The sequence below is a fragment of the Sapajus apella genome, unplaced genomic scaffold (genome assembly GCF_009761245.1).
Source record: "Sapajus apella isolate SASKATOON/1434 unplaced genomic scaffold, GSC_monkey_1.0 scaffold149, whole genome shotgun sequence".
NCBI classification, from domain to species: Eukaryota; Metazoa; Chordata; class Mammalia; order Primates; family Cebidae; genus Sapajus; species Sapajus apella.
Window position 1 is genome coordinate 1066535 of NW_022437089.1, and position 12973 is coordinate 1079507.

Here is a 12973-nt window from a genome sequence, read left to right on the forward strand (position 1 = left end):
GACTAGGGGGTCCGGCATTGGGCAGGGATCAGCATCAAAGACGTGGAGGGGGCGGGGCCCAGCCTTTGGGTCAACAGGAGGAATTAGAGGGATCGGGGGCCCAGCCTCCGGTCGGGTTAACGTCGAGGCAGCGCGGGGGACTGGAGGAATCAGCCTCGGGGGTCCACAGTAGCAAGCGGTGGGGGCTGGGGCGGGAGTCCAGGAGGGGTCAGGGGCGGTCTTGAGCGGGGCGGGCGGGCGGTGCTAACACTTCGGACCAGCTGGTGCGCGGTGGGGCGGGGCGTCCGCGCGTCTCTGGGTGGCTGACGTCACGGCGCGAGCGTCAGCTGACTGTTCCGTCGCCACCGCCTCTGCCGCCGAGACCCAGCCGGGCTGCTGTCGCCGTCGCCGCCGCCGCTGCTGCCGCCGCCGCAGCCGCCGCTATGGCTCAATACAAGGGCGCCGCGAGCGAGGCCGGCCGCGCCATGCACCTGATGAAGAAAAGGGAGAAGCAGCGCGAGCAGATGGAGCAGATGAAGCAGCGCATCGCGGAGGTGCGGGCCGGGGCGCCTCGGAGCATGCGCGCCGCCCAGGTCCCCTGACGGCCCCGCGCCACGCTCCGGCCCTGGAAGCCCCGGGACCTTGGTCTTGGAGCGCGGGCTGTGCTCCGGGGCGGGCCCCTAGCTCGGTGACTTCCAGCAGGGCACAAAAGCAAGCCGGCGACAGCCTCATCTGTAAAATGGGCCCAGAGCCAGGCATTCTCTGAGGCCGAGGCCACTAGCTGGGGGATTCCTCTCCCCGTGGAGAGGCGCGGGGAGGCCCGAGCCAGACCTGGCTAGTCCACCGTCCAGGAGGCTCCTTCCAGAACCCCTTGTGCCTTGGAGGCAGGCGCGAACCTCCGGGCGCCATCGGTTCACCCACCGCTTCCTTGAGTGGCCGGTCATGGTGGCTGTCAGGGAAGGAACGTGGAGGAGCTCTCAGCTTGATCCTTTTGGAGAGACTCACTCATCAGTACTCGGTGCTCCTGGAGAGAACAGGAAATAGGGAAGCCTGGGCAGAGTAGCCTTGAAACACAAAGCCCTCATGCCCTGGCCCCACTGTCTGAGCCGCGGTGCCCAGCAAGCAGAAGATGTATTTCTCTGCCAGCCACCTCCTTGGGAGGTTGCTGGTTAGCGAGGGCTTGACATGGTACCAAGTGGGATGGGGCTGGGGCCAAAGAGAATAGGCCTCCTGGGAAGCTGTTTGTGATATTCTGTGGCCTGGAGGGAGTAAAATCACTCAGGGAGGGGTCAGGCCCCTCAACCACTCTGTTCTTTGCCCTCTCTTTATGCCCTTTGTCTTGAGTCTTGGGAGCTTCACCTTAAAGGCTGAGGATGAAAAAGGCCAAAGGTCAGTATGGCTGATGGCTTCAGGCTACTGAGGGAGTGCTGATCCCCAGTAGGAGACCTGAAGGGCCAGAGCAGCTCAGTGATGGAAGGGAGACGCACTTGAAGAGTCCTGCCCTGTCTCATGGAACCTTCTATCGACAAAGGGCACAGGGGCAGATTTGGACTATAACCCAGGTCCCCAATGGCTAGGCAGCTGTTTGCATAGTGAGGGGCGGCTCTCATGGTGGCTGTTCCTCCTCACAGGAGAACATCATGAAATCCAACATTGACAAGAAGTTCTCTGCGCACTACGATGCAGTGGAGGCAGAGCTCAAGTCCAGCACCGTGGGTGAGCAGGTTGTGGATGTGCCTCTCACCCAGACCCTGGGCCACTCCTCCGCTGGCCCTGGTAACTACCTTGTCCCTTCTGTCTCCTTGCTTCGAAGGTCTCGTGACCCTGAATGACATGAAGGCCAAGCAGGAGGCGCTGGTGAAGGAGCGGGAGAAGCAGCTGGCCAAGAAGGAGCAGTCCAAGGAGCTGCAGCTGTGAGTCCCCTCGCCGCAGCCCTCAACATGGAGCTAGTGCTCACGGGGTCCCAGGGTCTCTCAGGCTCTTTTTGCACTTTGGGGGACCCCGTCTCCTGCTTTGGGACAGGGGTAGCATCTAGCTTGCGATTTGCATTTCCCTCTCCTGCCTCTTCGGCTCCATGCTCACGTCCTCTTGCCTTGGTGGCTTGTCTTCTTTTTGACCCTCTGCATGCAGTGGCCCTGCCTGAGCCCTTTCCTTGCTCCAGTGCCTGAGCAGCCTGCATTCTCCCCATTCCTCTCTGTCCTACGGCCTGTGTGGCCCTCTGTGCTTGCTGTTTGTAACAGAGCCCTTGCCCATGAGCTTGAAGTGATCCAGAACAGCAGGACCCCTCTGGGGCACTGGGGACCCAGCCTGGGCTGGATAGGCCCCATACCAGGCACACAGGTGGCTCAGGGTCAAGCAAGGGGCTGGGTTGGGGCCGCGGAATGACATGGTTTGTGATGGGGCCACCTGCACCTCGCTAGGAAGCTGGAGAAGCTGCGAGAGAAAGAGCGCAAGAAGGAAGCCAAGCGGAAGATCTCCAGCCTGTCCTTTACCCTGGAGGAGGAAGAAGAGGGGGGCGAAGAGGAGGAGGAGGTGGCCATGTATGAGGAGGAGCTGGAAAGGGAAGGTGAGGGCAGGCTTGAGTCGGAGCCCCACCCACGGCCCCTGGGGAGGGGACCCCAATGCAAGAGGCTGTCAGCAAAGCTGATGCCCTGTCAACGAGGCTCCAAAAGCTGCCCTCTGGAGGCACCATGCATAGTAGAGCAGGGAGGGGAGAAGCTGGCCCAGAGCAGGGTGGCTGGCCACGTTTTCTGTGATGATGGAAATGTGAGAGTCTGTGCCACCCAATGTGGTAGCCACTGGCTGCAGGTGGCTCTTGTGACAGGGGCACTGAATAGTTAATTCTGTTTGATTCATTTCAGCGTAAATGTAAACATCCACAGAAATTTGTAGCTACTAGTCAGACACTGCAGGTCTCAGCCGTGAGAACAAGGGGCTGTCAGGGAAGACTCAGGATGGCTGGGGAGTGAGGGTGAGGCCAGCCTGGCCCCCATGTGTGCCACACACCAGTGCTGTGCCTCTCCTGGTGGAAGTCACAGGTCACCATGCGCTCAAGACACTCAGGGTTGCTGTTCTGCTCAGGACCCACAGGGCTAACCCAGGGGTCAGGGAAGGTGATAGATGAGGGGAAGGTTGACTTAGCCCCTAAGGATGAGGGGAATTGGATTAGCCAGAGAGACGGGTGAGCCAAGGAGAAGCTGTATGTCAAAAGTCCAACAGGAAAGAGTCGGCACGTTTGAAGACTGGGAGCGAGTTGGATCATGGGACCCTGGAGGGTGCGGTGGCAGTTCTAGAAATCATGATGCCCGGCGAATGGTGGAGGGACAGACCTGACGCAGGAGATGGTGCTGTGTGGCTGTGGGAACAGGCTGGGTGCCGTGGCTTTGAGGGAAGTGTGAGATTGCGGGGAGGAAGGACCTGCCAGCCACCTGCCACAGTAAAACGGAGAAAAAATAAGCAGGATTTTAGTGTTACATTGTATTTAACCTAATGTATCCAAAATATTCCTGTTGCGGCTCGCACGCTAGCTATGTGTGTGGTTTGGGTGCTGTGTGCAGCAGGAGCTACTGATTTGTTTCTGTTTTTACTGTTGTTTTTGAGACAGTGTTTCCCTGTGGCCCAGGCTGGAGTGCAGAGGCGTGATCACAGCTCACTTCAGCCTTGACCTCCTGGACTCAAGGGACCCTCCCACCTCAGCCACTTGAGTAGCTGGGACTACAGGCGCTCTGTATTTTTGTATTTTTTGTAGAGATGGAATCTTGCCATGTTGCCCAAGCTGGTCTTGAACTTGGGAGCTACTGGCGTGGACAGTTCAGGCCTGGGGGACAGGTTGTCAGCCTCGCTGTGTGTCTCTGGGGCTTTGACAAAACACTGCTTGGTAGGCTCTTCCGTCCCTCCATAGGTTTCATTTAGGCGGCTCAGCCACAGGACGCTGATGTCCATTTTTTTTTTTTTTTTTTTTTTTTGAGACGGAGTTTCGCTCTTGTTACCCAGGCTGGAGTGCAATGGCGCGATCTCGGCTCACCGCAACCTCCGCCTCCTGGGTTCAGGCAATTCTCCTGCCTCAGCCTCCCGAGTAGCTGGGATTACAGGCACGCACCACCATGCCCAGCTAATTTTTTGTATTTTTAGTAGAGACGGGGTTTCACCATGTTGACCAGGATGGTCTCGATCTCTTGACCTCGTGATCCACCCGCCTCAGCCTCCCAAAGTGCTGGGATTACAGGCTTGAGCCATCGCGCCCGGCGATGTCCATTTTTTTAAAGCTCTCCATGTGATTTGAATGTGCAACCAGGCTCTAGAATCTCTGCTCTTGAGCATCAGGGCAGGCTAAAGAGTTTAGACTTGTCTTTTCTTTTTCTTTTTTTTTTTTTGGGTAGAGGTCTCACTCTGTCGCCCAGGCTAGAGTGCAGTGGTTTGATCATGGCTCACTGCAGCCCCGATCTCCCAGGCTCAAGCAATCTGCCCACCTCAGCCTCCCAAGTAGCTGGGACTACAGGTACGCGACCATACCCTGCTAATTTTTTTGAGTTTTAGTAGAGACGAGGTCATGCTATGTTGCCCATGCTGGTCTCCACCTCCTGGGCTCAAGCGATATTCCTGCCTCAGCCTACCCAAGTGTTGGGGTGACAAGTGTTAGCCTCTGTGGCCGCCCTAGGCTTGTCTCAAAGACCAACAGTTCTCAAAGTATGCTTAGTGGGCCCTGGGCGTCAGCCACATCAAAATCAACTTCGTAATAATGCTATGATATTCTTGGCTTCTTTTTGTTCCAGAGATCACCACGAAGAAGAGAAAACTGGGGAAGAACCCAGATGTGGACACAAGCTTTTTGCCTGATCGAGACCGTGAGGTAAGGGCTGCCTGGTCCTGACCCCAGCCTCAACCTCAGCCCTGGCGGAGACCCTTGCTCAGGGAGCCAGGCTCTGTGTGCACCTGAGCAGCCCTGGGCCTCAGCCCTCTGCCTGCCCGCTCTCCCAGGAGGAGGAGAATCGGCTTCGGGAAGAGCTGCGGCAGGAGTGGGAAGCGAAGCAGGAGAAGATCAAGAGTGAGTGCCCACAGTCCCCTGGGTAGTGCACCGAGCTCCAAGGCTGCTCTCACTGGGGCGGGGATGCCTGGGTCTGGAGACCAAGAGGCAGCTCTGCCTTGTAGGCGAGGAGATCGAGATCACCTTCAGCTACTGGGACGGCTCTGGGCACCGGCGGACAGTCAAGGTAGGCAGCGTGCAGCCTGCTTCCTGCTCGCCATGGGCCCAGCCTCCCTTAGATTCCCTGGGAAGGAACTGACCTTCCTGACTTGGGAAGCCCCGGGGATCCTGAGAATAACAGGCTCCGGGGCCTGGTCCCCCATCTGGGGAGTGAGGCCCAGGCCTGGGCATCCTGCTGAGCCTCTGCAGTCTCTGGCAGGGCCCTCTGTGCCTCTGCCTTCTCGAGAGCCCTTCTGCGGGCTTCCGCCTTCCCTTCCCAACTCCTGGATTCCCGGATGCAGATGAGAAAGGGCAATACCATGCAGCAGTTCCTGCAGAAGGCGCTGGAGATCCTCCGGAAAGACTTCAGCGAGCTGAGGTGCGAGCTGCGTGTGCGTGCGGTGCCGTGAGAGGCACCGCCTGGTCAAGGAGGAAGTGTGCTGGGCACTCTGCTCCCAAAAGAAGGGATCAGGCTCCTCTTCCCGTCCCTCCCACTGGAGAGAGCTTCGCTGGGAATGCCCTGCCTTGGTTCCTTCGCCCAAAGGTGGAGGACGCTGGGCGCTAGTCCTGGGCTCCCCAAACCATGGCGCTTCCCTCAGAGCCTGCTGGCTGCTGCCTCCCAGCCCGAGCACGGGCTCTCCTGCGCTGGCTGCCCCCTCCCTCCCTGGGCAGGGGTGCTGTCCACTTGCCCATGCCCTCCTGCCTTCCCCCCTCAGGTCCGCAGGGGTGGAGCAGCTCATGTACATCAAGGAGGACTTGATCATTCCGCACGTGAGTCCCGTCAGCCCCAGGCCCTGCAGTGCATACTACACCCTGGGCTGTGGCTCGGGCTGGTAGAGGCAGTGTGCGCAGGTGTGCCCCTGTCTGGCCTGCAGGCGGGGGGTGGGGAGGAAAGGCCGAGATGGGCCATCAAGGTGCCACTCTCCTGCCCTTGGCTTCCAGCATCACAGCTTCTACGACTTCATCGTCACCAAGGCACGGGGGAAGAGTGGTGAGTGCCCGCGGCACAGCCGCCGCCATAGCACCTTGCTCCCGATACATCACTGGGGCAGCAGCAGACGCCAGAATATCTGCTTCTCCCCTGCAGGGCCGCTCTTCAACTTTGACGTTCACGATGACGTTCGGTTGCTCAGTGATGCCACCGTGGAGAAGGATGAGGTACAGTGTAGGGGCCCTGCAAGGGGGGCTGGGTATCCCTGGGCTGGGGAGGAGGAGCCAAGGGAAGGGGAGGTCGGCAGCGGCCCCGTGCCCTCCCTCCCTCAGTCGCATGCAGGCAAGGTGGTGCTGAGGAGCTGGTATGAGAAGAACAAGCACATCTTCCCTGCTAGCCGCTGGGAGCCCTACGACCCCGAGAAGAAGTGGGACAAGTACACGGTGAGGAGCAGCCCCCAGGCACTGTGGAGGCTAGGGCCGCCAGGGGCCCCTCCTGGGTGGGAATGGCAGCCAGCCCCTGCTCATCCCTCGCCTTCCCTTCCTTGTCCCCTCTGCCCACCTTGTCCTCACACCAGATCCGCTGAGCGTCTGGGAGGCTATGTGGCCTCAGCTTTTCAGCTCCCTCAGTGTGCCCTGTGATGTCCCGGGACCCCAGGCACCCGCTCCCCTGGTACCATGCCAGGCATACTGGGAGGAGGGCGGCAGCTGCTGGCACGTCGGTGACTGCTTTATTCTTTCACAATAAAGAAGTGCGCATGTCAGAGCTGGAGCACCTGCAGCGTGAGAGACCGCACTTTGTTTCAAACCATTTGTGTCCGATCAAATTCATTTGTGTTTTGACCATTTAAAAGTGTGTGATTCGGTGTGATCATCACCTTGGTCTCCTTCCAGGACATTCAAACGTGCTGACTCTCATCCCTCCAAAAGGCCCCGTGGCCATGGGCAAGCTCTCAATCTGCTTTCTGTCCCCCTGGCAGCCCTGCCATCCCTGAGGTGTCTGTGTGCCACTGTGCTTCCTGACCATGGGCAGCTTTCCTCGGGCTGTGGTGGCTCTGGTGGGTGGGAAGGGTGTTCCTTCCCAGGTCTCTCTCCCAGGTCCTTGGGCTCCTCTTGAATTTCCCACAGGGGACATGGCTGTCACGTGGCCTTCCTTGCTCTGGGCCGTCCCAGCACGGTCGGTCTGCTGTGGTGCCCTGCACTCAACACTTGCCTGCCCTGCCTTAGCTGGCTCTGCTCAGACAGCCCTTGGGGCAGGATCCAGAGCAGGGATAGGTCCAGGACTCCCCTCTGCCACCTCAGCAGCCACTTCCCCAGGTTCCACTTGGCTACGCTGAGGCAGGCAGGCCTGCCTCCAGGAGGCTGACGAAGGCCGGCCGACAGCTCGTTTCCACTCTTCCTCCCCTGGCTTGAGGCCAAAAGGAGAGGACAGGGCACAGCCCCTCACTGGCCAGGGGCACCCCAGTCCTGGGTCTGGCCTCCCCTTCCTGGCAAATGTGGAGATCTCATGTCGCCGGACAGTGCAGACACCCAGCGTCTCATTCAGCATGGCCGGGAAGTAGCTACCTCGCGTCACTAGGAAGAGAGATGAGGGCAGAGTAACGTATTTTTCTTTTTTTTTTTCTGAGACAGGGTCTCACTCTGTCTCTCAGGCTGGATGCAGTGGTGCAATATCAGCTCACTGCAGCCTCCACCTCCTGGGCTCAGGTGATCCTCCCACCTCTGTCTCCTGAGTAGCTGGGACTCTAAGGGCCTACAGGTACGCACCACCATGCCTGGCTATTTTATTTTTATGTACATGAAAATTGGAACAGAATGGTTTTTTTGAGTGGGGTCTTGCTCTGTCACCCAGGCTGGAGTGCAGTGGTGTGATCTCAGCTCACTGCAACCTCCACCTCCTGGGTTCAAGCCGTTCTCCTGCCTCAGCCTCCCAAATAGCTGGGATTATAGCTGTGTACCACCATGCCCAGCCTATTTTTATATTTTTAGTAGGGACGGGGTTTCACCATGTTGGGCAGGCTGGTCTTGACCTCCTGACCTCATGCTCCACCAGCCTCGGCCTCCCAAAGTGCTAGGATTACAGGTGTGAGCCACTGTGCCTGGCCCAGAATTTTTTCGTAGAGATGGGATCTTGCTGTGTTGCCCAGGCTGGTCTTGAACTGCTGGGCTCAAGTAATTCTCCCACCTCGGCCTCCCAAACAGCTGGGATTGAAGGTGTGAGCCACTGTGTTTGGCAAAGTAGGTATTTGATGCTCTGGAACCAGATAAGGTCACCAAGGTTCAGTGTGTGCCAGGGGTGGTCACCTGCCTTGCTCACCCAGACCGCATTCCTGGGGGCTGTGTGTATAGACAGCAGAGAGGGAAACCAAAAAAGAATGCAGGCACAAGGTGAACTGGCCTTTCTGGCATGGGGACATTTAAGCTGACATCCAAATGACAAGGAGTCAGCCATTTCGATGCGGGAGGGAGTGTTCCAGGCAGAGGGAACACCAAATGTGGGTCAAAAGTAAGCTGGAAGCTGGGCACGGTGGCTCATTCCTGTAATCCCAGCACTTCGGGAGGCCAAGGTGGGTGGATCACTTGAGGTCAAAAGAACCAGTCCATCCTGGCCAACGTGGTTAAACTCTGTCTCTACTAAAAATACAAAAATGAGCTGGGTGTGGTGGCACATGCCTGTAGTCCCAGCTACTCAGCGAGAATCACTTGAACCCGGGAGGCAGAGGTTACAGTGAGCTGAGATCACGCCACTGCACTCCAGCCTGGTCTGGAACAAGGGGAAGGAGGAAGCTTCGACATGAGGGGCAGGGGTGGATGCTACCCTTTCTGTCACCTTAACTGTCCAGCAGAGGCCCTGTGTTCATGTGGGCCCCGTGTCAGCTAGGCTGGGCCAGTTCCAGCAATGTCCCCAACAGAAATGTGCTTTTCTTCACTGCCTGCTTACCTGTCCTCTTTCTCTATACGAAGGCAAGCTCCTCTGGCTGCCCCTCATGACCCTCACCTTTCTCACACAAAAGACGCTGCACTTGATTGCTGTTCGGCACCATGCACTGTAGTGTCCATTAGCGATACAGCCCAATACCCTGCATCTTTCCACATGGGTGCAGAGACCCTCCTCACTCTCTTCAGCTGCAGATTCGTCACTGCAGGTAGTGGCCAAGTGCACTCCTAGGGACTGCCACACGGGCAAGGTGAGGGCCGGCTCTCCCAGCTTCACCCACATGGTTCTCTCAGTCGCCACTGGGGGACGCATGCCAAGCTGAGATGGAGACATGGTTTCTCAGCATGGGGTTTTGTTTTCTCTTTGTGTTTTTAATTTTTTCAACTGAGGAAAAATTCACATGACAGAAAAGTAGCCATTAACCATTTAAAAATGTACAATTTGGTGGCATTTGGTACATTCATGTTGTGGTGTGACCATTGCCTTTCTGCTGGAACACTTTCACCCCCAAAAGGAGACCCAGTGGCTACTAAGCAGTGTCTCCCCATTCCCCTACTCCCCAGGCCCTGGCAGCTGCTAATCTACTGTGTCAATGAATTGGACTGTTCTGGACGCTGCACATAAATGGAATCATACAATGCATGGCCTTTTCTGTCTGGCTTGTTTTTCTTAGCATCACGCTTTGAGGTTCCTCCATGCTGTCACATGGATCCTTTTTATGACTGAGCGGTAGTCTGTTGTCTATCCATCCGGCCACTGATGAGCATTTCAGGTGTTTCCACCTTTTGGCTATTGTAAATAATGCTGCTATGAACATTCATGTACAAGTTTTTGTTTGACCTTAGTGTGGTTTTTAATTTGTATTTCTCTTCACGTTTAAAAACGATGTGCATTTTATTTCTCCTGCAAACTGTCTATTCCTGTCATTTGCCCATTAATCGTATGGTTGGTCGTCTTTTTTTTTTTTTTTTTAAACTAGTGACAGGATCTCACTATGTTGCCCAGGCTGGTCTTGAAATCTTGGGCTCAAGCGATCCTCCTGCCTTGGCCTCTTGCTGGTTTTTATCTAGAATTCAGTTGGGTGCAGTGGCTCATGCCTGTAATCCCAGCACTTTGGGAGGCTGAGGCGGGTGGATCACTTGAGGTCCGGAGTTCAAGACCAGCCTGGCCAACATGGTGAAACCCTGTCTCTATTATTTTAAAAAATAATAATAATTTAAAAAGTTTGAGACCAGCCTAGACAACATGGAGAAACACCGTCTCTAGTGAAAATACAAAAATTAGCTGGACGTGGTGGCGGGTGCCTGCAATCCCAGCTACTTGGGAGGCTGAGGCAGGAGATTCGCTTGAACCTGGGAGGCGGAGGTGGCAGCGAGCGGAGATCGCACCACCGCACTCCAGTCTGGGCAACAGAGTGAGACTCTGTCTCAAATAAACAAATAAAATATAGAATTCTGGGTACCTTCCATGTGTGAGGGAGACTAGCCCTTTGTGTTATATAGTGCAAATCCTTTCCTAGTTTTTCATTGATTTTATGCTGTTTTCGGGCATGAAAAGTTTATTTTTAGCTAGTTGGGCTCTTTAGTCTTCTATGCCTTCTGGGTTTTAGGTCATAGAAGGTCTTCTGGGAGTCAGTGTTATAAAGGAAGTGATTGCAGGAGTTTCCCAGGAGCAAGACATAATCTTGAGTTAAGGTTTCCAGTCATTCTTATAGCAGTGTGGCAAAGGGACTGGGGGAGGGCAAGCATGGGAGGCCAGCGAGGAGGCCACCACAGCCATCCTGATGAGAGGCTGGTGGCTTGGACCAGGGTGGGGAGAGAAGGTCAGCTTCTGGATAGATTTTGTGAGGAGAGCCAACAAGATTTGCAGACAAATAGTATGTGGTATTTGAAAGAAAGAGAGGAGTCAAGAACTCCAAGACTTTGGCCTGAGTAAGAGGAATAACCTTTACTGAGATGCGAGGCACACGAAGAGAAGCAAGTCTAAGGTGAACAATGGAGGGTTTGCTTGTGGAAACGGTATGTCGAGATGCCTATTAGATCCAAGCAGAGATTTGGATCTACGAGCCTGGCGCCTGGAGTTCACAGGAGAGCTTGGGAGGATGGAGTGAGAAATTGCAGAGCTGTCAAGACAGACATGATTGATGCTCTGGAACTAGAGAGGAGATCGCCAAGGGAATAAAAGCTGAACACCTATGCGTCCAGTCAAGCCAAGGGATGAGATGACAAAGATGGGACTGAGGCTAGGGACGGTGGCTCATGCCTGTAATCCCAGCACTTTGGGAGGCTTAGGCAGGTGGATTGTTTGAGCCCAGGAGTTCGAGACCAGTCTGGGCAACATAGTGAGACTGTGTCTATAGAAAATACAAAAATTATCCGGGCATGGTGGCACACGCCTGTAGTCTCAAGTATTTGGGAGGCTGAGGTGGGCAGATCAGTTGAGCCAAAGAGGTGGAAACCAGCCTGGGCAATGAAACCCCATCTTTACAAAAAATACAAAAATTTGCCTGGCGTGTTGGCATGCACCTACAGTCCTAGCTACATGAGAGGCTGAGGTGGAAAGATTGCTCGAGCTTGGGAAGGCGAGGCTGCAGTGAGCAGTGTTCATGTCACTGCACTCCAGCCTGGGTGACAAAGTGAGACATTGTCTCCAAAAAATATCATTATACAAAAATCAATCTTACTTATTTTATTTGAGACAGAGTCTTGCTCTCTATCGCTCAGGCTGGAGTGCAATGGCATGATCTCGGCTCACTGCAACCTCTGCCTCCAGGTTCAAGTGATTGCCCCCCTCAGCTTCCCGAGTAACTGAGATTACAGGCGCCTGCTACCACGCCTGGCTAATTTTTTTTTTTTTTTTTTTTTTTTGAGACGGAGTCTTGCACTGTCGCCCAGGCTGGAGAGCAGTGGTGCGATGTCGGCTCACTGCAACCTCTGCCTCCTGGGTTCAAGCAATTCTCCTGCCTCAGCCTCCCCAGTAGCTGGGACTTACAGGCATGCACCACCATGCCCAGCTGATTTTTTTGTATTTTTAGTAGAGATGGGGTTTCACTATGTTGATCAGCATGGTCTTGATCTCCTGACCTTGTGATCCACCTGCCTCGGACTCCCAAAGTGCTGGGATTACAGGCATGAGCCACCGCACCTGGTCAATCAATTGTATTTCTATACACAATCCAAAATGAAATTAAGAAAACAATTCTATTTATAACAGTGTCAAAAAAGAATAGAGCACTAATACAGTTTTAAAAAGAAGTATAAGATTTGTACACTGAAAACTACAAAACATCATTGAAAGAAATTAAAGAAGACCTGAATAATTGGAAAGACATCTGTATTAGTCATGGTTCTCCCGAGAAACAGAATCAACAGGACACACACACACACACAGACACACACACACGGTTTATTTTAAGGATTTGGTTTACGCAGTTGTCGGGGCTGACAAGTTGGTGTGAAATTTGTAGGGACAAGCTGGCAGGCTGGAAACTCAGGGAGAATTTCTGTGTTACAGTCTTTTTTTTTTTTTTTTTTCTTAAATGGAATCTCACTCTTGTTGCCCAAGCAGGGTGCAACGGCATGATCTCGGCTCACTGCAACTTCCGCCTCCCAGGTTCAAGTGATTCTCTTGTCTCAGCCTCCCGAGTAGCTGGGATTACAGGTGCCTGCCACCATGCCCAGCTTTTTAATGTAATTTTTGTATTTTTAGTACAGACGGGGTTTCTCCACGTTGGCCAGGGTGGTCTTGAAGTCTTGACCTCAGTTGGTCCACCCACCTCGGCCTCCCAAAGTGCTGGGATTACAGGCATGAGCCACCATGCCTAGCCTGTTTTACATAGTCTTGAGGCAGAATTTCCTCTTCTCCAGGAAACCTCTACTTATCCAGGAAACCTCAGGTTTTGCTCTTAAAGCAATGCAACTAAATGGACAAAGCCCACCCACATT

At 54.7% G+C, this 12973-nt stretch overlaps 1 protein-coding gene across 1 annotated transcript; it reads left to right on the forward strand.

Moving 5' to 3' along the window:
- Window positions 1–315: 315 nt before the first annotated feature.
- Window positions 316–6899, forward strand: FAM50A (family with sequence similarity 50 member A). The gene is made up of 13 exons (XM_032265289.1): window positions 316–533; window positions 1611–1695; window positions 1793–1892; window positions 2400–2545; window positions 4752–4828; window positions 4957–5023; window positions 5128–5189; window positions 5464–5540; window positions 5878–5932; window positions 6104–6152; window positions 6249–6319; window positions 6425–6535; window positions 6670–6899. Exons 1-13 carry the CDS (start codon window positions 423–425, stop codon window positions 6676–6678), a joined length of 1020 nt encoding a protein of 339 aa, XP_032121180.1. The 5' UTR covers window positions 316–422; the 3' UTR covers window positions 6679–6899.
- The last annotated feature ends 6074 nt before the right edge of the window (window positions 6900–12973 follow it).

What these genes read in the sequence shown, in the direction of transcription:
- FAM50A (XM_032265289.1), top strand. Translation starts at nt 423, where the DNA reads ATGGCTCAATACAAGGGCGCCGCGAGCGAGGCCGGCCGCGCCATGCAC. An exon ending in GCTCAAGTCCAGCACCGTGG is followed by an intron (nt 1,696 to 1,792) that starts GTGAGCAGGTTG and finishes CTTGCTTCGAAG; the next exon opens with GTCTCGTGACCCTGAATGAC. An exon ending in GGCACCGGCGGACAGTCAAG is followed by an intron (nt 5,190 to 5,463) that starts GTAGGCAGCGTG and finishes TCCCGGATGCAG; the next exon opens with ATGAGAAAGGGCAATACCAT.